Source organism: Brachyhypopomus gauderio, chromosome 1 (assembly GCF_052324685.1).
Source record: "Brachyhypopomus gauderio isolate BG-103 chromosome 1, BGAUD_0.2, whole genome shotgun sequence".
NCBI classification, from domain to species: domain Eukaryota; kingdom Metazoa; phylum Chordata; class Actinopteri; order Gymnotiformes; family Hypopomidae; genus Brachyhypopomus; species Brachyhypopomus gauderio.
In genome coordinates, this window is record NC_135211.1 from 28,597,667 (window position 1) to 28,625,116 (window position 27,450).

At 43.4% G+C, this 27,450-nt stretch overlaps 1 protein-coding gene across 1 annotated transcript; it reads left to right on the top strand.

Annotated features, from left to right (window-relative positions):
• Positions 1 to 139: 139 nt before the first annotated feature.
• Positions 140 to 15,784, top strand: lrrc38b (leucine rich repeat containing 38b). Its single transcript, XM_077007698.1, has 2 exons — positions 140 to 1,894; positions 13,951 to 15,784. The coding sequence occupies exons 1-2, from the start codon at positions 1,267 to 1,269 to the stop codon at positions 14,187 to 14,189; spliced, it is 867 nt and encodes a 288-aa protein (XP_076863813.1). The 5' UTR covers positions 140 to 1,266; the 3' UTR covers positions 14,190 to 15,784.
• The last annotated feature ends 11,666 nt before the right edge of the window (positions 15,785 to 27,450 follow it).

A 27,450-nucleotide genomic window follows, 5' to 3' on the forward strand; every position in this document is an offset into this window, starting at 1 on the left:
GAAACATTAATTATTTGATATATCATGTTATTTTGGGGGATTGAGTTGTCTTTTTTTTTTACTTGGAAATGTGACAAATGCTACATCGTCTCTTCACAATAAAACAAGAAGGCAACACAACGCAGCATTGAAGACGCCAACACACAGACAGACGTCTCCACAGAACTGGCCCGGACTTTCATCTGCACACAGACTTCTATGGGAATATTAGACATTCTTTACCATAGCAACAGAGCTGCCAAAACTGTAACGCCTGTGTCGAAGCTCAGATCTGGGCGCACGCGGGAGTCGGCAGAAGAGAGCGGAGTGCGTGCCTCACACTTCAGCGCGTGACTAGGGGAATTTTCCTGTCGTTAGGACCATGGTGGATTCGTGACTCCAGACTCTAGTGCTTGGGGTCAAGCTCACGCCGGCAGTCGCTGTCAATCCTGCGTTCAGTCGGGAGATAAATGGAGGGATGGAACAGCACGCTTGGCTCGGCAGGCTGGACACGCTGCACGTGGGATCCTTTTGTGTCAGGCAGACGGGCGATTGTGTGCAATCGACTGTGGATAAATGAAGAAAAAAGGAAAAAAGACATCTTTAAATTACATCTTAAAATATCTCGGCTCCTAATTTTTCCTCCGACAGTGTTTTGCTAGGATCTGTTTACCTCTGTTAATATCCCCTCCCCTTTTCCTTTCGTGCTCGTTCGCTTGTGCGCTCTTTCTCTCTCTCCCCATCTATCTCTCTCTCTCTCCCATCTCTCTCACCCCATCTATCTTTCTCTCTGTCTCTCTCTCTCCCCATCTCTGTCTCTCTCTCTTCCTGTCTCTCCCCCTCTCTCTCTCCCTGTCTGTCTCTCTCTTGTTCTCTCTCCCTGTCTGTCTGTCTCTTTCTCTCTCTCTCTCTGTCTCTCTCTCTCTCTCCCTCTCTCTCCCCCTCCCTGCCCTCCTCCCTCCCTCTCTCATGGTTTATCTCTCCTCCCCTGTACTCCTGCAAAGACAGTAGTCTAATGTTCCGTTGCACAGCTGCTTGCTACATGATCTCTCGGAAACCAGCATCCAGCGTCTCACTCTCGCGCCTCCCTGGAAGAACATCTTTAGGATTTCACCACGCGAGGAGCAGGATGCTTTTGTGCAGGCACTGACTCCATCTTCCTTCATCTTCCCCTTCCCCTTCCCCTCTCCTAAACTCCTGCCCTTTGACCCTTAACCCCAGCTCCCTTGATTGCTCCCTCTCCTTGCCCTCCTCTATCTCTCCGCCTCTCTCTCCTTCTTCTTGACCATGTGGCCATGTGTCTGCCACCTTCAGCCTCTCCTTGCCTTGATTTTATTTGCCTTCCTGACCCGAGGAGAGAACTGTCCAGCCACCTGCCAGTGTCCGGGCCCCCACACGGTGGACTGTAGCGGACGAGGTCTCACCCGCCTTCCCGACGACATCCCGCTGGACGTGCGCAGGCTCCTGCTCTCCGACAACTGGATTCCTTACATCCCGGAGGATTTCTTCTTGCTCTACAGTGACTTAGTGTACCTGGATCTGCGGAACAACTCTCTTTCGCAAATCGACCCGGGCACGCTAAGCACCTCCTCCAGGCTGGTCTTCCTGGACCTCGGCAGTAACAACCTGACCGAAATCCCTGAAGGGGCTTTTGGTGAGTCCCAGAGCCTAATCAAACTGCGCTTGGACAACAACCCTCACCTGCGGCAGGTCAACGAGCATGCCTTCCAGGGCTTGACCTCGCTGCGAGAACTTGAACTGGAGCGCAATGCTCTCTCTGGCCTGGAGGTGGAGGCGCTGAGCGAACTGCCTTCTCTGCGTTTGGTGAGATTAGAAGGGAACCCTTGGGTGTGTAACTGTAACTTTGCCAACTTCTTCAATTGGCTAATCGAAAACAGTCACAAGCTACCAAATGGTAAGTTTTAAAATTTTGCTGGTGTCCTATCATATACAACACATATATTCATCTTGTCATTGTTTTTGTAACTTAATCACAAATCATTAATGTTACAAATCATTGACGTAATAGTCAATTATCATTATCATAGCATATTATTCAGAGCAGTACACTGTTCTATGCTATTTATAATACCCCAGTTTAAAGTGGAACCCCTCCCTTTGATCTAAATTTAGCTTCCTCTCATACCCTAACTAGAAGGGATTTCCAGAGACATGACAGACAGCTGAGGGCACCGTTTCAACAGTAGACCTCTGGGTCGCTATGGCTACAGGACAGTGCCCAGTTAGCATTCCATAAAAGGAGAAAACAATGTTTTCACCACACCACCAACAGTATGTGGGCGTGGCCCGTATGTAGATTTGAGGGGTGTGTAAGTCTGACATTTATTTGCATGCTGTTCATATGACCAGTTTTATTAGAATACCGTCCTGCTTTGAAGCGTTGTGAGATCTAGCTTTGTGTTTCCACCTGGGTGGGCATGGCAACAGAGGGTGATGGGAGGAGCTTGTTTGGAGTGACCAGATATAATCCTGCATTATGGCCATAATTATAGAGATGGTCTTCATGTTGAGGCCCTTGATCCATCTCTGACATAGCCACCAAAACACGTTTGTGGAAGAGCCAACCAGTCTAGAACCTACTCATACAGAGATGTGGTTCAAGAATCAGAAGAGAAGCCAAGTCGTCTTTACCAGTTTTACTAGTGCGTAAGGGAAGTGAAGGCACTATTTAATAATGCTGTGTAATGCTGTTTACTAATGCTCTGTAAGATGGCACATGCTCAGTTGTTTGAGAGCGAAACCAAATGTTCCAGTCAGTTTGTCTTGGACGATCGTGGAGTGTAATGAGTCCTGCACGGCGGACAGCTGTCCTCGTCCCTCTGTGTCTGCCGTCTGTCTCTCAAAGGGAGCACATGACCCCGCCTCCCTGTACATTTACATATGCACATGACCTTGTGTTGTCTTTGATTGTGGTCCCCCTGAGTAGCGTGACGCTAAGGAGCATTGAGAGTATGTAATTTCTCCTGACAGAATTCTTCCTGATATAACTATTTGTGGATTTTGGCTCCAATCACATCCTGAGCTGGTCAGAATATTCCATCTTCGTCTGGGTGCCTCTCAGCCGTTTATCGGGAACTTTCAGTGTGGATGAAGAGGCTTTGGGGAGAAAGGAGTCTGAACTTCCTACAGCAGCAGGGGCAGGGGCAGGGGCAGGAGGGAGCAGCCAAACCTCCGGATCTGATCCCCCCCCCCCCCCCCCCCCCCCCCCAGATGCCCAGCGTGAGGGCACATGCCTCCCCACCCAGACAGGAGCGCTAGCGTCACCTCTTGTCCTCCTCTTCTTTCTGCATCGCCGGCTTTGTATGACTTAGGGTGGTCGGGCTGCAGCTGGTCAAAAGCGCGAATAGGGCGGAGTGACCTTTCAAAACGCGCGTGCGGTGAGGCAGGAGATGGACCCCGTGCCAGCCGGTGGGTTTCCCAACTGTACCGGCTCCAAGAAACAGCGGGTCGAGGGCTTGTGTATATTTATATTTATGGAGGTTTCTCCAAAACGCCACTGCAGACTGAAAGAGAGTGCTCGACTCTGGAAGCAGTGGAATTGAAAAATAATCCCCCAGAAGTGCTCTTGTTATTGGAAATAAGTTTTAGTGTTGTTAATTTGAATTGAGCTTTTACTGAGGAAACATTACCAATTATCTCAAATATGCTAGTAACTGTGAAATAAAATACAGTGGGTGAAACTGATATACAGCTTTCACTACTGAGGAAAATTAGGTTTTAAATCAAATTGTGGTAATGACACTGGCCCTCATGTCGGCGGGAAGGTTTATTACCCTCGTGAACCTGGCTGTTGAGTCCCTGATGCAGCTTCTGATAGGTCGCCTCGCAAGACTGCAAATTTTCCATTACATATCATCTGGCTTGAGGCCCAGGATGGATGCTTCACCCTCTAAATGAAAGGATGGATTTTCTAACTGGTAAAACCCAATGACTCTTCTGTTGTGACATTTCTGAAATACATAGGAATGTGAGGAAGAGAAACCAAATGTGCTGCTCACCTTTGACCTGCATTCACTGATTTTCTCTTCTCTTATTAAATTTATTATAATTTTTAAATTTATTATAATTTATTATAATTCTTATAATGAAGATACGGGTACTTTGAATATTAATACAAGAGTAAAAGGCTGTTTGATTCCTATGATGGTTGTGCAATGAAATCCTGCTGAGGAACTGCACCTTTCTAATACTGTGATGTCCAGGAAGAGGCCCATACGTTGTCCAGAAAAGTGCTTGAATAACTGGATATTAACTTACACTATTGGCTTTGACTGTGACAGATTGTTAGCTTGAAATGGTTAGATTTGTAAAAGTCAGACTTCATGATAACTAAATTATCTTGGTGAAACTTTAGTTATAGAAAAAAAGTCATCACTGTAAAATAATATGTTGTTTAACTTACGTATTTAAAATGTTGAAATCTACCCGTTAGGTGTCACATCAGGTTAACCAAGGGTAACATCAGACATTCACATTAACCATGGCAACAGTAGAGGACAGGTGGTGGGGTTAAACATGGCCAAGATAACCCAAAGAACTGGAAACCACTACCACCAGTTACTGGATAGTCTTATTTACAGACTACATATCAATGGAACAGCATTTAGCATTTACCACCCCACCCCCCTCTCCCCTGGAGAAAAATACAGTTTCTGTAGGATACAGAGGTAAGCGTTTATTGTGACCTTCCCATACTCTTGAGCAATAGCAGGACAGGATGGCCTAAATCTAAAGAAGAACTCTGGGAAGAGCGGCTCGAAGCCTGAAGCCTGGACTAACCAGATTACTTCAGAGAAGTTCAGCACAGTCTCCATAGAAGGAGCTCAAGATGTTCTTAGTGCCAAGGGAGGTCATGCTAAAATACTGCCGTTTGCCTGCAGAAGCCATTTTGTTCAGAAAATTGTTTTGTTTTTAATTTTCTGTACATATTTCCTGTATTTGTTTTGTTTGGATCTTCACACAGTACTGCAGACATGCACACAGACACACCCCAACAACTAAGATGTTTGTTGTGAAGATCTATAGTTCAATATACTAATATAGATATTTTGATTTGATATTTTCATTAACACTTTTTTTGAGATCTCATATATATATAATTATATATATTATTTTATTATAATAATTATTAGTATTAACATTTATACTATCATTGTCAGTTTTGTATGTCTCTGTTTGTCCAGTGACTGATTCACACTGATTCATGAACTATGTATCACCACTATCAAAGTCATCCAAAGAATGACTCCCCCGATACAATCATAATACATTTGGATTCTTGGCAGTGTGCTGACTAGTAAACCTGACTACTTCCATCTAAATTCAGGCAGCATGAAAACAAGATAACTATGCACACATAAATACTCGTTGTTGAAAATGACTGTGTGTGTGTGTGTGTGTGTCTGGGTTTGTGTCTGTGTGTGTGTGTGTGTGTGTCTGGGTCTGTGTGTGTGTGTGTGTGTGTGTGTGTCTGGGTCTGTGTGTGTGTGTGTGTGTGTGTGTGTGTGTGTGTGTGTCTGGGTTTGTGTCTGTGTGTGTGTGTGTGTTCTTGGATGCTCTGTGATATTGCCCAGGAGGGACAATATTTAAACTCCAGTAGTAGTGACAAAGAGGTATGCGTGACCGATGGAAGCTGATCTGGAAAATGTTGGTTTCTGGGTAATCCTCTACATAATGAGACATGATGTGCATAAATGCACATATAGATATAAATACATAAAATTATCTAATCGATAAAACCACCACTTGGTGCCCCTGTCAGTCTTTTTCAATGACGAGCAGCTTAATCTGGTAAACATAAGAACATTGTCACATGTGAAACAATAAAAAAAAAATCACAGCTGATCTATTTGACAAACACAATCCATATCAGGGAGATGAGACACATTTAGTTCTGTGTAAGTGCAAAGCCAAAACGGATCTCTTTATAATCCCGACTTTGACATAGCTGGAGTAAGATCTGAGGTTGTAGTCCAGGGTCTGCAGTATTTGTGCAGTGTCGGCAGTATTAGTGCAGGATCTGGGTCCGTAACTAGGTCTGTGTGATTTCTCTGTACTCATTCACTCACTCACACACACATGGTGATGCCTGATGTGCCGTTGGGTGTGAACCCATGCAGCTCCAGGCTCCGTTTCTTTAATGAGGTCTCCTTGCAGTTTGGCTCTTAAATGCAGAGAAACGAGGTATTGAAAAGCATAACTATCATCACTGATGCAGGAGCTGAAAAATCTAAATAATCTAAAGTATCTTCAACATGCCCTTCTTTCCATATAAAGTGCATTAGGTAAAATTTACATTGCTTGGAGTATTAAAAACCTTAGTTTCTTAAAATGTCTTCCAGGATTGGACCAACGTATGACATCATAACTCGTGTCTGAATGTCCTCAATGAAACGAGGTAACCTGGTGTTCTAAGCACATGAGTTTAACTGGCACGGTTTCCTGTTGGGTGGTGTCGAGAGCTGAGAGGTGGAATCTGCCACCAGCCACCACCATGAATCTTTTAGCAGGAAAATGAGTGTAAACACGATCCTCTGCTGTTGGCACTGCTTTTGGGTTAAGCATGAACAAAGTGCATTTATAATTCAGAGAGGAACCGGGTCTCGGCCTGCTATGACCTGGACCGTGCACAGGTCAAGGCTAATCTAGCAGTATCATGCGGCACTACTTAACGCATTATGGTAAATGAGCAATGACCAGGCTGATTTCAGATCAGTTATTAGGGGTACTTTGGGCCACTCCCCTGAGGAAGTAGGACAGTCAGACTGCAAACAGTACACGTGTAGAGGTGGGTTTGTGGATTCCTCAATGATGTCTGTGCAGTTAGCATCCCCTAATCAGTGATTGGCCATAGAACAGAGCTACCAATGTAATGTGGTGACTCAACATAAACCATCCACACAATTTCACATTCCCACCTACACAAGAAGCTTCTGCTTTTGGCAAATCAGAAGTACCCAGAGGTACAATATATTTAATGACTATAGATTTATAAACATTATAAATGTAAACATTCCATTAAAACTCTGTCACTCGTGCAGGTATGCTACCATCACATTCACCAGCACAAGCAATGCACAAGCATCATTGTAACATTAGACACATTTTAATTCCAGTGTTTATTTTACTCGATGTTTAATGCTGGAAGCTTAGCGGTATGCATGACATGCGTTTCTACCGTGCTGGATAACGACCGTGTGACTGTGATGTCACAGAGACCCCCGCATGAGGAAAACCCCTCCTGATCTGAGTGAGTCACACAGCCTCCGCACGCTCATGGCATCATGGAAGAAAACACCCCACTCCCCATCCCCCACATCTCCCAGCTCTGCCCACATAATCTCTGGCTTTTTTATTTCTTGTTCTTTCTCTCTTCTCTCTGTGCTATTATATCTCTCTCTCTGTATCTCTCTCTCTCTCTGTCTGTCTCTCTGTCTGTTTGTCTCTAAATCTGTCTTTCTCAGCTTGTTGGTTTAAATCGTAAAAGGTTTATTAAGTGCTTCTATTTTCTGTTGGTGAATCATATTGGTTCTCCTGGAACCACAGCAAATGCATCAAATTATAATTCTCTACATTCTCCAGTGTTAGTTAGCAAGGTAAAGCTTTCATGCTTGAGATTAAACAAGATATCGCAGTTTGAGTTAGCATAATGCCGTGCAATGAAGGCTTGATATGATATGAATTGAAACATCTCACATATTGATTTATGACCAATACACATTGATGTTTAATAAGGAAGGTTTCGATTGCATGGGAAGAGGATGTTCTGTATATCCTGTAGTGTGACCAGCTTTTAGTTTGTCCTCTGTGTGTGGGAGGAGCTTCATTCCGAGTTCACTCCATGCGGTCGTGCTCGAGGAGATTATCGACCGCACGGTATACGGATCTTGCACGAGGCTGGGGCGTGAGTCGCGCATCACGTGACCTCATCTAGGTGCCGTGGTCCGTCCAGCTGGACGGCGAGAGTGAGGAGATGTCAGATTCCTATATGAGGCTGCAGAGACTAGACAGGTACATCATTCACGTTGTGACGGAGTGGGCAGCTCTGTCCACCCCCACCCCCTTTCCCACATGTGATCCATCAAACGCTGACGATCCTCCCAGCCCGGCTGTCTGCTCGGATGTTTCAGCCGTGACGTTACAGGTGTCTCTTCACGATGACAGCCTCATGTCACTCATCTCACATCACCTCATTAACTCCGTTTTAGCCTTGAAGAGTTTCTCGCAGGAGCGTGTCAAGGAGCACCTTTATAATTTCTCAAGAAGCCCATAGCACGGGCGTGACCAAACCACCCGCTCGGTGCGAGTGCACTGTAGGAGCTGCAATGGGCCTGACATTAGAGAGTGGAAAGCTTGCTCTTGTGCCCTGTCCTTCGTAAGGGTTCTGTGAACAGCATGAGTGACCGCAAGTGACTCAGCGCTTACAGATGGCAGGGAGAAAGTCTCCCAACACTGTCTCACCTGTGTGTACGCATGAGCACAGCCTCCTGCACTAATGCCAACACCGCCGCCACGATTCAAGAAACCAGAAACGAGGAGGCACGGTTGACCGCTTCTCCAGTGTCTCCATGTAACCTGGTCATCTTCACTAAACCGATATCTTGGATGCGCAAACCAGGAAACATGTTTTAAGGTTATCTTACACACCTAAGATCTACATTTAGCAGTAATACCAAGCAGGAGGGGTTTTTGTTTGTATATTTGGTGGTTGGTTTCCTCTCTCATTGTCCCATTGTAAGCAAAATTTGTATTTCACCGTTATTGCAGAAGCTTGCAGAGACAAGTGCTAATAAGCGCTAGCATATTTAAAAATGAATCTGCAAAGGTTCATCTGAGGCTCGGGCCATCTGCTAAACTGCCTTTGGCCACCAGAGGGTGGGGCAGGGTGGCTTTTGGGTAATCAGGGGCACTTAGCCACACCTGTCCTCCTACCTGCCTCAAAACAGCTCAACGGCCCCTTGTGGCAGAGCTTTTTTTTCAAGCTTTTGGCAAAGGAGGTTAGACAGGTTAGGTTAGACAGCCCGAAAGCCGTCTCTTGGCCGTCTCTTGGCCGTATCTTGGCCGTCTCTTGGCCGTCTCTTGGATATCCTCTTTCTCCCTTGCATCTCACCTTCTCTCCGGAGTCGTACCTATGCCTCCTGAATCTCCTCTACCTCTTACTGGTGTTCTCCCATCAATCCTTTGGGGACTCCTCTGGCTTCCCTCATCTTTTCTTGTATTTCTTTTAGCCTTCTGCCTTCTCGGAAAAGCCCACCTCCGAGTCGTTTTAGTTTTCCCACTACACTCCTGTTCCCCTGACAGGTTTTTTTTCAGTGAGCTTTCAGAAGCTTGTACTACTGCGGTGTGCTGCAGATGCACTGGCGTGGTAACCCTCAAAGCGGTGGTTTAAACTCCCCACTAAACCCCAACCCCCATTTGGTTTACTTATAGGGATAGTTCCGCCTAATACGCTCCCAAGTCCAGCTAGTGTTACCTCCCCACGGGGCTATTGTTTTGCTTTTGGTTCTTTTGATTTAGTTTATAGTTCCTTACCTGCTCTGCATAGGGCGTCTACCCAGCTAGGTGCCTCTCTCAGTTCTGTGTACGGCGATTGGTGTTTGAACCCAGCGCAGGGTGACTGACTTCATTACACAACCTTCGTCGTACAAACTTCAGTATGCCAGTGGCAACAATTATTTTTCTCATTCCACAGTTGTCATACAGTAGGGTGTGAAATCCATTTAGGGCTCAAGTAAATGTGCTCCTATGGGCTGTAATGCAGCTGATGTAGTTAGTGTTGTAATGTGGCTGTAAAGAACCGTGATTGGAGGGATGTATTATGAATGATTTGCATGGTGCCAAGTCTGGAAGATCATGATAATCTATGATGGGATGCAGTTATACACACACACACACACACACACACACACACACACACACACACACACTATATGCACAAAACTATAACTACAGACGCACCCTATTAGAACACCCTATTCTAAATCATGCATGAAACACCAGAATGTATTGAATTGTCCCAATACTTTTGTCCACATAGTGTGTTTTACACTTTTTTTACTATGCACAATAAAACTAAACATGAAGGGAAATTCAAGAAAACCTGAAAAGTACTAAAATGATTTTCAGTGAATATTATTGGATTATTATGCTTATTGTATTTATATCAGTGACAAGATGTTAAAGAAGTTTTACACTGCAGGAGAAGGTCAAAATATAAACATTTGAATGATGTTTTTACACATTTGAATGTGCATTTACACATTTGAAGGTTCATATTGGTTCTGAATGTGTACATAATGTATGTGGGGTTTTTTTTCCCTTTCATGTCAACATCTGACATGTCCTTGAGAAGTAATATATGATTTATATGTGCTTCTTCAAAATTTGATTGAAATATCATGAACTTTGCACAGTGTACAGCACACAATGTCTGAAATAAACCATGAACATACTGTTCTCAAGTCGTAATCCTTGGAGGTCAAAAGTATATTAATGCTTTTTGGCTTCATAAGAACATAGCCTGTCACTACTGTCTCCTGAACACAGGGGGGGGGGGGGGGGGAGTTAATGATCCAGATATAAGCCATATGTTAAACAGGCCACACCTGGGTCATAAAGGGCATTAATCAACCTGCAGTGACAGGTTGGAGTCTCATGTAAAGAACCACCAGCCCGGCAAGAACCAAAGGCCAGTGTTCAGTCTGCTGCATCACCAGACAGGGGACGAGTCTGGGCCACAGAGGACTCTGAGACTATAAATAGAAACCGTTTATCTCTTTTGCCTCCTGTGAGTTTGGCTGACACTTAAGTATAGACCATCACACATGAGCTGTTTTCCTAACACTCCTTCTAAGTGTTGAAGGGATGTTCTTAAGACCATAGGTAGTGATTGTGACGCCAGAACATTGGAATGGGTGAAAGATTGAAGGTTTCGCATTAGCCACACGCCTCATTAGAGCTTAGGCTGATAATCTCGGCTTAACTTGTACTTAGCGACTTGCAACCTCCGTCTGATTGGACAGAATCATTCTGCGTGGGCTTCTTGGTGAAAGCTTTTTCCCAAACGTCTGGTACCTTTCGTTATTTCATTACATCCTTCTGGACCTCACGCATGGTAATCCCACATGCAATTTCTAATGTATAGGTTTCAAGACCCGATGTAATCTTATGGGATCATATTTTCATAATCCTAATACTGGTTTGTGGTTTGGAAAAGTGATCTGTACTGATCTGTGCTTATTACATACATAAATATTGCTGCTAAAGGGCTAATACAATATGTAATTTATTGGTGGTCATTAAATTGAGATTGTTTTGTGATTTGAAATAACCCTCAGTTTATGTCTGCCTACAGCAGTAAAGCCCTCACCCACACCAAACCACACTGGCTTTCTGTGGACAGGCCTGCAAGTAAAAAATTTATATCAACAAATATCACCTCTGTTTTCAAACATGGAAGCAGCATTTACTTTGTAAGTGTGGTCACCGGTCATATGAGCCAGTATATATACTGTAAAGGATTAATGCGGTATAATAGTGAATCGCAAAAACATAGAAGATTCACACTGTGTTGCTGCTTGTATCCCACACAAACTGTAGGCTTGGGCTGTACAGGTTCGCTGTACCCCCCTCCTGTGCTTCTGCAAACTGTAGGCGAGAGCTTCATGGAGCTACAGTACACCGCTTCACTCTCCTCTCCTCCAGAAGGCTGTCAGACCCTACCAGGGTGAATTCTGTTTCTTAGCTGCTGTTACAAGACTGTGTTTTATAACAGTTATGTATAAATGATATGCATGTTGTAGATTGAAAGATCTATCACTTAGGTTTATATTGGTAGACAACGTAATAAAACATAATTTTATTACTTAAAAGTCAACTACCTAAAATGGGTGTTCCAGAATCTTCCGGCAGGGTTTAACCTCCCTAACCTCAAACCCCATGGTGAACCAACGCTATCCCTCTTCACTCTTGAAATGACATGCGTTGGCGACTACATCAGCATGCAGCTCAAACGTTTCCCTAGTGACTCGCATGAGAAGGCCGTCCTATATGGACACAGGACATGGCATCTTTAACTGTTCGCACCAAGCTCTGAAATCTAAATGAGTCCTTCGGCTTTGTCCAAACGTAAATGCATCTAGATGCTGGAAAAATGGACATGGGACGACCCAGGTTTCTTTTTCCATCAGACAGGGGTCCTGGTCTTGTCCAACAGGCTACATCTCATCTTTCTCTGTCTCTGCTCAGCAGCCGTGCTGTAAACTCTAGTTTCTTGAAGCTCGTGCGTTTATGTTTCAGTGCCACTGGGTCGGACAGGTGCCGACTCAGATCTGAAGTAAGGCTTCAGTTTTTGGGTGCTTAGCAACAGTCCCGTTAAGCGTCCTGTCTGTGAGAGAGCTTCCTCTGGGGTCCTGCTCCTCCTCCTCCTCTTCCTCAGAGATGCAGGTCACTCAGATGTCATTATATGCTCCTGATTTTCTGAACAGTGACTTCTTGCATACTTTTAATGAACAGATGTTTAGTTTCTATGAAACTGCTGATGATCAAACCATAAAACTATTCAAAATGGTTTTCAGAAGATGTATGTATGTTCCTCACAGTGCACGATCATCATGCTTTATTTTACACGCCACCTTTTTCTTCCCAACTAAATCATAACAGACTACATTATGCCTTCAGATCGAATAGTAACACTGTGTCTATGACAAGTTTTGCTGAATCTATGGATTTTGCTTTTTATGTTGATAAATGTGGGATTGTGGTTTGTGATCTTGCATGTGGGATTTTTTTAAACATGCTCTGAATTCACTGGTCATCATAAGTGATGTGAGAGAAGGCTGCTGTCAGACTAGTCACATCTGTCATTACAAGGGCAATGTGTCAAATGTACAAAATATCTCTCTTTGGGGAACAGAGATTAAAACCCCACGATAGCTGTCCTGCAGGCTTGAATCCATCCTAGAGCAACATCAGTGAAAACCAATCAAAGAAAGACTAAAGTTCATTTACATTACACTGGGTTGTACTAAATACATGCTAGACCGCTGCTGAAAGTTGCATTTGAAAGTCGATAGTCACATGTCTGATGAAGCGGTGGTGTGTGGTTTCACTGTGGTCTTGAATGCCCTTGGCTGCGTCCCATCACCGTGTATAAACACACCTTCCTCTCCGCACACTATGGAAGGACACCATGGAGAACGGCCGCATTTATTTTACAGCTGATTAAAATTCAGAAGGACACACTTAGTGGCAGATTTATCAGACCTCTCTTCAGTAGAATGTCTGCTCAAGGTGTTTCCCCAATAGCCGTGTCATAAATATTGTGTTACGTCCGGGTTCTGGTTCGTGTACCCCGAATAATGATGCAAATGATGATGCCAGCGGTTTCTCTCTTGACAGATGAAATCTGCTAAGCAAGCTGACAGTACAATTATTATATCAAGTGAGGAACTCCACTGACAAGGTTATGAAGACATTTTTGTAAATAATTTATTTAAATTTGAACTGTTGATTATGCAGGTAGGGGAAAATACCAGTTATATTTGAGGTTTTTTTTCCCAAATCTACAAGTTTCAGTGCCAATATGCTTTTTCCTGCCACGGATCTAACAAATACACCCACCTCGCACATTCTCAAAAACACTGAGCCGTGCACATAGCTGCATGGTAGTGGGTGGTGTCAGGACTCTCAGGCAGGGTATAGCTGCTAAAGGTTTGACACATCACTGTGGGGTTGGGAGTGGTCCGCGAACCGAAAATATCCAAGATCGTACCAGCCCTGTGGACAGACACTGACCACTGGGAGCGGAGAAGAGCTAACACAAACTGTGTGTGGCAACAGATGGACTTTGCTTCATAGCTGTACATTTGTAAGATGTGTCTAATGGATACATGTTTCTAATGAAGTGGGAGGTTGGCTGCGGTGTGATTAACCTCTGCTCTCCTCATACAGGTATCGAAGGTATGGAGTGCTCTTTGCCCCCTGATGGCCACCAGGTGCCTCTCAGTCTGCTCTCGCAGGACAGCTTCCGGGAGTGCCAGAACTCCCTCACCCTCACCGACCTGCTCATCATCATCTTCTCGGGCATCTCCGTGTCCTTGGTGGCCATCCTGGCCAGCTTCTTCCTGGCCTCAACCGTCCACTGCTTCCAGCTTTTCAAGGGCAACAAAGGTGACGATGAGGAAGAGTGAGGAAGAGTGAGGGGGCTGCAGCACTTACCACCCAACAACCCCCACCCTCACCCCCCCGGGCCAGCCGTGTCCCGCTACAGAACTGTGGGGACCTGCCTGAATGACTGCAGGACCTCAGACTTTTGAACTCGAGACAGGACGTATATGAAAAATCAGACACCAGGCGCAGAGACACCTGAAGAGCTGGACAGGTGAGAGCCAGGGCTGCAGGACAGTATGGTGAAGCCCCACGATGTAGGATTAGAATGGGAGATGGGTCCTATCATCAGTGGAGACTTTGGAAAACTAGTTATAGTGTTCAAGCCTCCAGGACTTTGGGTGTGGATCTGATTTGAAAAAGTTCTGCCATCTAAGCAGATAGTCTTAAAAATCTATATCTTCAATAAAGCATTAGATTAAATAATGATAATGGAAACAAAATATAAAATCGTTTGTTGTGCCAAATTAGCACAGATAATCAGCTTTCATCATCATTGGCAGAAAACCATTTAAAATTTCCTAGCCATGTAACGCAGATGGGAGATGTTTTTTCTGTGTAAATCCAGTAGTTTCCTATATTGTGAGTTCAGGAGGAATCTTGTGAACTGAACGTTCACTAAAGAGTGAGATGACACGCCCGAAGCTCTGAGGGGCTTGCTGTGTTCAACCCTGCACCCCGTCCCCACCTGGTTCACTTCCTCGTCTGTGTGGTGGACAGTCTCACCCGGCTCTACCAAAGATGATGTTCAGAGGATTAACGAATGAGACGTTTGATACGTGTCAAATATAGATTCATCTTTGTTTTCAAAGACGACTGCGGCATGATCAAATTACATGATGTAATTGTGTATTTACCTTTAAATATGATTTTCATTCCAGATATCGACTTAGTGTGAGGGCAAGTAGAGGTATAGGTGATGAAAAGAGGTGGAGGTGATGAAGGCAGATCTTTCCCTCATGATCTTCCCCTCATGTGTTGCTGAGAACTACCCAAAGAATCATATTGTAATAACTTTATCTGTTCAATGGAGTCTTCTGTAAACTAATAGAGACATGGAGTTTGGATGCTACACAGCTTATGATGAAGAACCCCTAAACGCAGCTAGTCTATCTCTTCAGATTCCACCTTGTACAAAGGAGGTCCTTCAGAGTAGGTCAGATAGAGGAAACTGCTAGGTTCTTTCTTTTCCCATAGTTCATGCATTATGATGATCTCCTGCTCAATCAACCAAGGGCTTTGTGTTACACTCTGTAAACTCTATATGTGTGGAGGTTGTGATGTAAAAGTCTCTGAATACAGCAGAGAATTTTACAAATGTTCTCCGAACACGGATTTGTTCCAATGTCGGTGTTCTGTGTTGCATATCTCATTGTCATGGGCAGCCCAGGAGCTGTTTTGCCTTAAATTAATTTAAATTGTATTTATTTACATATATAACACATAAATAATATATTGGATATGAGAACTATAAGGTGGAAGCATATTATTTTGAAATTCTCAAGATGTCCAGCTTGCATGAAAAAAAAAAAATTATAAAAGCTTAGAAAAGATACCAATATAACAAATATAATTTTATAACAAAATATGTAATAAAATATTATATTTATTCACACAACTACACAAAATGAATCCAGTTATGACTGGTCGGATTCACGAAGTGTTGCATCTCACATAAGGAAATAGAAGGGAGAAGTTCGGAATGTTTGCTGAACTCTGAACTCTGAGACAGGATTCACAGGCAGGAACAACAGCCTATACTCTTAGACACTCCATTACTAGCCTATATAAAACTCAATCACTAGCTAACATTCCTATAATGTGTATTTTCAGATTTTCCAGACAATGTGAACTAAATCAAGCTTTATGTGATTAAACATAGAACCTAATACTCTTGACTCTATACTCTCATCTAACCACATTCAGTGTGTATTTTTGAGTATTGGACAGCGCTATCTTCCTGCAGACATTCACGCTGCTGATGAATCTGTGCCCAGCACTTCCACTGCCGTTTTTAAATTTTCAGAGAGAGTGTGAGAACGTCACAGCCTGTGTCAGGAGACGGACCACAGACATCCGGCTGGATGTAGCATTTGTAGCTCAAGTCAGAGACATTGAGAGGCCAAATCGCAAAGATTTTGCAACATAAAGCTCTTCTGCGTTAGAAAGGGTGCACAGATGAGTGTGTTATTGAGTACCATCACACACGTGCTCTATGCAGTACATTTGGAAAGCAATATCTAAAATTCATGCTTCCGCTTGCGGTCCAAACCATGGCAGATTAACACCTGTTGGGCTGTGCAATTATAATAATTAGCTTTGTGTTTGTCTGAAAAAAATATGGTGTGTGCCTGTTCTATTGTCTGTGTCTGAGTTCAGTAAGTGTGTTTTGCAGGGAGCAGGAGTGTGATTTGTCATATGTATGTTGTACCATACGATTGCTGTTACACTGAAGTGTAAACTTATATGTATGTAACACTATAACATGAAAAATGTCCGTCCTCAGTCTTAATTGAACATTGTGTATACCAGTAGATATCTAACTACTATGTAGTTATGGTAAAATGAAAAACCCAAATATTCTTTATTTTGCTATTTTGGGTTATTTTTCCCTGCATGATCTTAAAGAGCAATACACACTTTTTCTTTTTGTCCCCAGAAACAGTATACTGTTAAGAACATATAATAAATTTATCCTTTTTTATCATCATTTATTACATTTTGCATGATTTATCTGAATGTGAGGTTTGCTCATTCCCAAAAGATTGAGGTTGAGGAGTGAAGTTGAGGTTGAGGAGTGAGGTTAAAGTTGAGGAGTGAGGTTGTGTGTCACTCTCATTAAAGTGCTTTATAGTTGGCAATGTGCAGGCATATTTTGAACAATATTAAGATCAGGTACCAGATCTCTGAAAGCCCTGTGACTCCATTATGAAACGTTAACTCACAGTGCACACTAGGCACTTCTGCAGATGGTAATTAACCAAGAGCTATTTCTGTTATCTGCCAAGAAGATATAGCGCTTTTCCAGAATTTAGTGTCTTGCTGACAGTCAACTCTGGGTGTGGACAGACCTGTTTGGTTGCTCGGTAAACAGTTATTACAGTAGATTTATCCAGATCCAGAGTGGAGAGAAGACTGGAGCTAGAATTGCTTAACAGGCAATCCATCCATCACGATCTCCGTGGTGACGCGTCTCCTAATTCAACGTGTTTCCTAGTTCAATGTGTCTCCTAGTTCAACACATCTCCTTATTCAACGTGTCTACTAGTTCGATGTGTCTCCTAATTGGTGTATAATGGCTGCTGCATTAGAGGGACACTTTGCTTAGCAGCAGGAAGGTGGCGAAATGTAAATAGTTTACAAACAAAGCAAGGGTCTAATGATTCCTCTGATGAAGGCAACAGTTTATAGATGGTGTTAGTGAGTGGAGCAGAGGACATGGGGGCACTTCAGGCCAGGAGTATTCTGATTCAGCTCCAGATTCATCTACAGAAGCTCAGAGGACTCATGATTCAGTTATGGAGGTTGTGAGGTTTCTGATTCTAACCAGTTTTGGGAGTCATGAGAATTCTGAATGTAATTGTGATTCAACTTTGGCAGCCACGAGGATTCTGATTTTAATAGCGATTCAGCTATACAAGCCATAATGATTACGGCAGTATGCATGCCTGCAATCTACAACATCCTCTCTTGAAGCATTAGAAGCTGATTTATTTATAGCCTATACAAGCTTGATTTTCATTATCATTTGGTCCTTATAAGGTCTCATTATTTTTTATGTTTTAAAATGAAAACATAACAGGAGGCTCACGAGGTTGTCATGGGACCTGTGGAGGGAGCACCAGATTCTTGCAGGCTCATCCCAGGGGCGCGGTGATGGCTCGACTCGTGCGGGAGACGTAACGGCATTAATCCCATTACCTCTTCACACGGTGCACAAAACACAGAGAACTCGCTGGCACGGAGGGATCTAAATATGAAGGACCCCGCTGCATGCCTTTACCTCGTTAGGTTGCCATGGGAACAGGCCCGGAGGCTGACGCTGAGGTGTGAGCACAGAGGGATGGGCGAGAGATGCTGCCCTGCACCTCCCACGTGCTGGGGGAGGAGCCACTCCTGAGCCTGGAGAGAGGGGGAGGAGAAAGGGGAGGGGGCACTCATCAGAGGGGTCACTCAGGGGAGGGGTCACTCAGGGTTGGCCATCGGGTGTGTTCAGGTTTCCTTATTAGCTGATGTCCATGTGAAAGCCTACAAGAGCCGTCCCTGTAGATTAACCTGTCGAGCTGTGACTTTATCTCTCTCCCTCCTACATCTCTCTCTCTCTCTCTCTCTCTCTCTCTCTCTCTCTCTCTCTCAGACTTACTCAGTCACACACATGCACCATAGAGTAACCAGAAACTCTGTGTAGCTACACCAGGAGACTGGAAAAGGAAATACAAACCATTTCAATTTGCTCATAGGAATCAAACAGACCTACTCGGAAAAAATAAAACTAGTGCTCAGCATCATTATACTCTCGTCTCGTCTCGGCTCGGCTTGTCTCAGCTCCTTTCCTGCAGGAGTTTGGTGTGAGCAGGTGAATTGTAAGTAAGATGTGACCTAGAAACTCCTGTGAGAAATGGAGTAAGCTGACTCCTAGGGAGAAATCTCAGAGTCCTGCCTCCTCCTGCCTAGGTTAGATCTGAGGTGATGTAGGACACTCGGGTTACGGAAGCACCTCCCCCAGGTCCTAATGCTAGTTCAACTCACTACTATCCCCCTAGGCTGGACTGAGGTCAGAGCTTCAGCTTTCAGTGCAAACCGGTTGTTGTGGGCAGCCCCGTCGACAGGGTGGGACAACCGGGTCTGTTGTCCCGGGCCCCAGGGCCAGGGGGGCCCATCAAAGAGCCCAGCAATTTATTTTTTATTGAAAGTCTATAATTTTAAATAATCTTGAAATCTTTCATTAATATAACATTCTGTACTCAAAATAAGCTCAATGGCTAAAACATATATGTTTTTTACCTATCTGCATATTTTCCATTAAGTGCATAGACCCCCGCCTCCCACTGAAAAATGGTTTGATCCAACACCAATCGTAGCGGGCTGGTACCCGCCCAACAGTGGGAAATACAGTGGTGGATAGTTAAAGTAAACACAAATCTGGAGCGCAGAAAAGAAAGGAAAAACATTTACCTGATGAATTTTAATGTTGCATTGTGTTCCAGGTTTGAAAAGTGCTGGGATTTAGGCTAAAGTACTTGAAAATGCTTGAAATTGTAACTACTTCATTTCACAACAAATAGCTATCTGACTGAACAGTTCTCTTGTATTACGTTAACAAATACGAGCCTCTTGTAATTCCAGGATGAAACATGAGAGAACGTGAAGACGTTAAGATTGGGCGTTTTGAAAATAAACAGCCAATAAATAATGTGATAAAAAGCACATGAAACTTTCTTGTCCCGGGCCCCAGCAAGACTGTCAACGGGCCTGGTTGTGGGTATCAGATATTGGCAGTAACAACTCTGAAATGACAGCCGAACTTTCAGCTGTCGCTTTGAGTTATGGGGTTGGGGTGATGCACCAGGCAGTGTTCTTACCTTTTAAACGCTGCTGTTTTGTCTTAGAAGGGACAAATAAATCGGACTGGGGTGACGTGGAAAACAAGGACAACGGAAGCAGGGCAGGTTAGAGTGATGCAGCACTGACTGTGTGTGACAGAGGGAGAAAAAGTGTGTGTGTGTGTGTGTGTGTGTGTGTGTGTGTGTGTGTGTGTGTGCCACACTAGGGTGAAACACAAGCAAGCCTCTCAGTGAACACCACTGGACACATATTCATATGTGACCACTAGCCCTGTCTGACTGTGAGAGACGGTCAACCTGTGTGTATATCAGCATGTCTCCCTGCCGGTGGCTATGGCTATGTGCACACCTGTCTAGCTGTGTTTGTGTGTCTCGTTGGTTTAGTGGCTCGTGTCCACCTTGAATTCTAAGTGACGTATGCAGACCTGACAGATGTTCATATGTGGACACAGGGAGAAGGCAGGCTGAACAGATCCATTCCCCTTACACTGCTATATAAGCAAACATCTCATGTCACCAATCAGGATGCTCAGACACTGGTTTTCATTTTTACACTTGTTTGTTGCAAACAGCTGACAGTTGACATACAAGTGCACAAACTCTTGAAACACACTGACACAGTTTGTGTACTATGCTTCAGTTCCACACCAGGAATCATGCAGGTGACATTTGAGGAATACACACATACACAGGTGTTTTTACCTCTGCGGGCTCACGTCACGGGGCATCTTGGATGTCCCATGGGTAGTTCCATGACATGAAGTGTCTTGTGTTTCTAGGATGCGGGTAGATTACTGAAGGCTGACTCATGACATTTCTCATCCCGTATGTCTGCTGGCGTGGAGACATGCAGAGGATCCGTAACCAAAGGAGCGCGCGCGCACACACACACACACACACACACACACACACACACACACACACACACACGCACACATATACATGCTTGCGCACACAATTACACACGCACATACACAAACAAACACATGTATTATCTGCTCAAATTAAAATAACAACCCACTGATAACACTCCCTCCAGTGTCTCTACTAACTGTCAAAATTGAATTGACATTGATCGATCAGTGAATTGACAGTGAATTGACAGTGATCGATCAGTGATTACAGCGGGCGGGTTTGACAATGTGGAGCGAATGGACACTAATGGGGCGATGATGCTCTAATATAATAATAATGGCTCTAATGATGCTTCACGCATCAGACTAACCCAGCACAGCAAACTCCACTGGGCTGGGATTGGTGGGAAAAACCAAACCCCATGCCAGGGGAGGACTGTGAGCATCCCTATGGGTCCTATACATCATCCCCTCACACACAGGTGGTACAATCATACACATCATTCCCTCACACACAGGTGGTACAGTCCTATACATCATTCCCTAATGCTCAGGTGGTACAGTCCTATACATCATCCCCTCACATACAGGTAGTACAGTCCTATATATCATTCCCTAATGCACAGATGGTACAGTCCTACACATCATTCCCTAATGCACAGATGGTACAGTCCTATACATCATCCCCTCACACATAGGTGGTATAGTCCTATACATCATTCCCTCACACACAGGTGGTACAGTCCTACACATCATTCCCTCACACACATGGTACAGTCCTATACATCATACCCTCACACACAGGTGGTACAGTCCTATACATCATTCCCTAATGCACAGATGGTACAGTCCTACACATCATTCCCTCACACACGTGGTACAGTCCTATACATCATCCCCTCACACACAGGTGGTACAGTCCTATACATCATCCCCTCACACACAGGTGGTACAGTCCTATACATCATTCCCTCACACACAGGTGGTACAGTCCTATGCATCATACCCTCACACACAGGTGATACAGTCCTATGCATTATACCCTCACACACAGGTGGTACAGTCCTATGCATCATTCCCTCACACACAGGTGGTACAGTCCTATGCATCATACCCTCACACACAGGTGATACAGTCCTATGCATCATACCCTCACACACAGGTGGTACAGTCCTACACATCATTCCCTAATGCACAGATGGTACAGTCCTACACATCATTCCCTCATTCCCTTTGTTGTATTTACCCCCCACATTTTAAAGGCCGGTCCATGAAAATATTGTTTGATATGTAATCGGACCACTGCTCTATTGAACATGGATAAGATGATAGGATGAAATCCCTGTTTAATTGGTTCAATTAATCTGAAAATGTCAAAATGCACTTGACATTTAAGACAAATTCTGATTTCAGGACTATAAATATATACACTTATATCTACTATTGTAATATTCCAAGAATTTATTAACACATTTCAAATAATGTAAAAAAAAAACATGCCTCAAAGGAAAATATTACGAAATGCAAACTTTGCACTTATATATTGTCTCACGATTACCTACACCTGCATCTGCTCTAGTTAGTGAAGAACACAGGGACATCAGTTCTTTTGTACTGTGAGAAAACATGAGGATGAACATTTTGTTTCTAAATCTTCTAAAAAATAGATTAAAAAAAAGATGGCCTATTTTTACTGAGTTAAAAAATGATGAGTCTGCAGTACTGTGGTAGGACAATGGTTGAAACTGGACCCACGTGGATCCCGCACGTCTTGTCCTTCACGTCACAACCTTCACGTCACGTCCTCCACATCTCTATTCACTAATGACCTTATTCAAAAGACCCTGAATGGACACGCTGACCTATGAAGTTAGTGAGCACACACTAAACATCTGAATTCCTCAGTGACACAGATGACCTAAGACAAAGCATATTGGTCCAGAGAGATCAGATACCAAGGGTTCTGGAATGGACCGGAGCCATGGTCCAGAGAGATCAGATATTTCTTCTTGGTATTTGCATCCTAACTGGCTATAATTTAAAGCACAAACTTTTAATTATACAGTAGGTGGCCTATGAGGTGATCTGTTACAGTTTTTCTCAGTCGGTTTGGTTCATTTCTCAGATCAGAATTGAAATTCTCAAAACTGTTCATTCAGTCTCCACATCTCCTTGTTACTTGTGCACATCATAATTGTATTTCTCCTTGTGTTTATCATTTTGCAAATGCTTTTGTACATATTGCAAATGGACATGGGCAGTTGTCTGTTGTTTTTTACATTATGGGTTGCTTATGTCATGTTTATCAAAATGTGTTGTACGGATTGTCTGTTGAATTGTCTTACACTCCCAAACATTTAGTCTTGAGGTCATCGCCTAGGTCATTATATGCAAAAGTGCTGAACATGTTGTCATAATCTCTAAAGCATCATTTTACATTTATTTTTTAGTTAATTTTTTTGTTATATTTTGGTCATTTATCCTAATTTGATTAAATTGTTTGCAGGTGAACATTCAGTTACAGTAAGAAAGGGAATTGGTGAAGGCTTAGATCACCCAATGGTCTCAACCACAGGTCAGAGGTGCGTCTCATGGACCTTTACTGTAATTGGCAAACATTTATAGACACTACACACTGCAGTATCATAAAGGATAAGACAAGGCCATGGATGGAAAGACAAGGCCATGTATAGGGTGAACTGCCAATAGGAGAAGTAAGACTGTGTGGTGTAGAGGGGTAAGACCGTGGTGTAGAGGGGTAAGACTGTGTGGTGTAAGGCTGAGGGGACAAAACAGTGAAATACAGTAAGGGCAAGAATTGTGGACCATGTTTTACATGTAAGTCATGGTCTCACACTGGCTGAAGCTGGTTGCTTGGTACAGCCGAATATTGAAAGAACTTCAATCTTTCAAACATTTCATAGAGAAAACGTGTGTAATTCAGAAATGTGCTCTCTGCTGTAATGCTACACATTGACATACATTCTGACATGTTATTCAATTACAGTATTTATTTATTTTTTGCATTTTTGCATTCTTATACCATATAGGATATCAAGAGTAGCTCATAGTGGTAGCAGAGGTTCCATTTTCACACAGCAAGAGGAGGCTGTATGTGCTCAGGTTGTTTTGAATGTGTAGAATAAGTTTCTAATTTTGCAGTTTTTCCAGTCAGTCTTTTCTGAATTTCAATCAGATTTGTTTTTGTCAATAAATTCCAGTGCGAACAATACCGTCAAACAATATTGCTGTACAAATTTGAGTACAGTCCAATTCCTTGCTATCAGTCTCCCACATACAGTCATGTGAAACTTTGTGTGTAACATGTATTTGATATACCACAGAATGTGCAGCGTTCTTGAAATCAAAAGCTTAGCTAGTTTCCATCAGAATATACAGTCTACACTGACTGTGACTTATAGTTGCACTGACAACATGACTAAGTATTTTGACTGTCTTGTTCATAGGCAATGGCACACAGACTAGATATTCTGATGGCACTGACAAATTGAATGACCTAAATATTTGATTTTGGGGCAAAAACAAAGAATTTTGAGTGAAGTATCTGCTTTTGCAGGTATTTCATTAAGTTTTGCTGTTTGCACTAACTGTTTTGAGAAATGCACTAGTTGTGATGCCAATGTAAATCATGATGTGAGAAATGAGCCAAATCGACTGAGAAAAACTGTAAACCAATGAAATACAAGGTTTTTGCTTGTATTCTGAGATGGCACACTAAAATAATATTGATCAATGGAAATCAACCACCATCAATCAAAAGCTCCAATAGGTGTCCATCCATGGACAGATGACATATAACCAGACATCTGTCATCCCATGATGCAGAGAACAGCAAATTCTTAGCAGATATTAATTCTTCCAATGAATGAATGTTTCCAGCATTAACTGGTCAATGGCGATCGACTGGCTGTACCACCCACGGAACAAAACGGAAAAAGAAGGCAGTTTTTACCTTTTTAACGTTTTAACTATGCGGCCCATAATCAATAACCTGTTAACTCAGCGGGACAGAAGCCCTCAGCAGCGATACACATAATAGCAACACAAGTCATCAGCTTATGTGGTAAGAGACAGAGAATTGATTTCATTATGTGGCCAGCCACCTTTCCCCAGACAGGTTCCATCCTTTCAGGAAGCAGAATGAAACGTATGAAAGTTTTCATTATAGCCCACTGGCTGCTTCATTATGTACACTGAGATGTATGTTAAGCTTGTGTGAGGTACTTAGCTGGTTGGTTTCTGACCTGCTGCGTGCGCTCCTTTATTCACTGATTGGCTGTTTGAAGCTGTAGAGACTGACCAATAGAATTGTCGAAGGTGGACCTGCTAACCACTTGTTTTAAGGATGGAGCAGTACTGTGAATTTTTTTGTGCATCTTTTACATGCCTCCTGAATTGCACTTGCAGTCACTCTATTCCTCGAATAAAGCTTTAATTTGTCTTTGTAAAGTGGCAGGGGCCTTAATTTCCTACCTAATTTAGGTTTCTTGTAAGATCAAGAGTATGTGTGTTGTCAGTGGAAAACCAGTCAATACCAATTCAAGCAGGCAGGGGGTCCACTAGCACTGTGTTTTAAAATGAGCTTTTTGATCAGTGATATTTCCCTCCCCTCCCCCAAAATTAAGGGGCATTACTCTCTAAAATCTAAAAATTTCTAAAAAAAAAAATCTAAAAAAACAGTATTTTTAAATGCTTGGGGCTTCAGGATTGGTGAATGTTTTTGCAGAACAGTAAAGCGTGTGAGCAGAAGCCTCCCTGCTCCAGGGCTCTTCCATCTGTGTGTCTCCCCATTCTCCTTCTCATCTCGCCTCTCACATCATAAATGTCAAGGTCTCCGCCATATAACAAAGACTACAATAAGCGTGTGGTGACAGTTTGCACACTTTAGTGTCTCCCATCTCATCAAGCCCTCTTTATAATCTAACCCTTCCTATCATGAGAGAAGTGGGGACACACAGAAAACAGAGCTAGGGAGAGGGAGAGAGAGAGAGAGAGATAGATAGATAGAGAGAGAGAGAGAGAGAGCGAGAGAGAGAGAGAGAGAGAGAGAGAGAGAGAAGCACGAGCACAGAATCACAGAGAGTAATAGCACAGTCAGCTACTGTCACTCTGTTAAGGTGGAGTGCACATTTTTCCCACCATACCCTTGAGTTGTAATATCTAGTGTATATAGGACTCCTCTACAGAGCCTGTGAGGTACAGGAGGAAGAGGGAACAGTAAAAATAAGTCCACAGTGGGGAAGAATCAGTCACCTTGAATCAGTCTCTGTGATTGCCTCACCTGCTGTTTGCACACAGCTGGACTAATGTGACACGGCCTCAGTGCACTTCTGCGTCACTCACATGGCTAACTGTAAGCTAACGTAGTGGTGCTACATATTAGACCACATACAGTATAGCTCTGAAACTATAATATTTTAATGATGTTTGTGGCCAGTAGGGGCAGACTTCTCTGTCTCTAGAGGACACGCCCCCTGATTTGCTTTTCCTGGCAAAGGTGCTGGGAGTTGTTGAGTATTTTTCCCTCTCCTACTTTGTTCCATATGATAATCTGTCCCAGTGCTTTATATAACTGGGAGATGTTTACAGGTTCTTTCTCAGTATTTTGGTTCTTCCAGTGCTGTAGAGTTTGTCAAGGCGAGTCCCACCTAAGTGCATGTGCTCCCCGAGCTGTTAGCGAAGAGCAGGAGTGTAGAGGTTCATTCCTTCAGCAGCTCTGTGGGTTAAATACCACCGCTGCTCCCTCTGGAGGACTTTTAACAAGAAGCTTATTGCACATTCTCGTCTGCCGAGGCCCAAAAAGATGTCAGAAAGGCTTAACAATCGCACATCCCTGAGAGGCCAGTTTACCCCAATTGCCCCTGCGCATAATCCCCTGTAAACGTGAGGCAGTGCTTCGGCTGTCCCAGCTCGGTTTTCAACATTGTTCTTTCCCAGTGAAGATGGGGAGGATTGGGATGACAGCTTGTCGGTGTGTTGTTACGCGGATATCCAAGGGCGTTCCAGAAGCCAACCCCCGAAACGTGCGGAGCAATAAAACTCAGAATTATGAAATATCAATGTGTTTGTCTTAAGGCCAGAGATCAGCTGACTGCATTGGAGGACAAAAGAAAGAAAGGGAAAGTAATGAAGCTTTGTAATGTGCTTTGGAATATAATATAAGAGCACTTAGTCTTTCTGTACAGAGTTCACCTCTTATATTACTCTATTACTGCTGTCTGAGACAGACGAAAGCACAGGGAAGGTTACTGTACTGCAATGCTTCAAAGTGTTACAGTAAATATAAATACATCCCTTGCTTAACAGCACATTAGCAAAATAGCGCATTGGAGTAATAGTATAGCATATTAGCAATTTAGCATATTTAATAACAAACAGGCAAAGCATTTTGAGGCTAGGCCTGCACGCTTCGTTAAGTCCCGCCCCCACCCCACCCCCAGTCTGAGAGCTCAGTATGGAAGCTTGGCTCAATCTGAAATAGCATACTTGAGCAGTACGCTAAATACTTGAGCATACTCAATGCAGTATGTTCTTTCAGTAGGCGACTGGGCTGTATACATACAACCTCATACATACTACGTCCGCCATTTTACCTACGTCATATGACATATAACATCACATGATCACAGTTAAATGCTCCAGTTGAATTATGGGATAGGGAAGTGTGCTGCAATCGCATACTTCAAAATGGCTCCAGATTCAGTAAGTCATCCTGGTATTTTTCGCTTACTGTTTAATGCCTACTGTGTATTCGGACACACTACCCTCTATCTGGTACTGCTTTGGCGTGCTGTATAGGAGGGAAGAACGGCATTTCTGACGGAGCCTGAGTTTCCAACTCTGGC

Coding starts and splice junctions, on each gene's coding strand:
- lrrc38b (XM_077007698.1), top strand. CDS start 1,267: ATGTGGCCATGTGTCTGCCACCTTCAGCCTCTCCTTGCCTTGATTTTA. Junction 1,895..13,950: donor CAGTCACAAGCTACCAAATG/GTAAGTTTTAAA, acceptor CTCCTCATACAG/GTATCGAAGGTATGGAGTGC.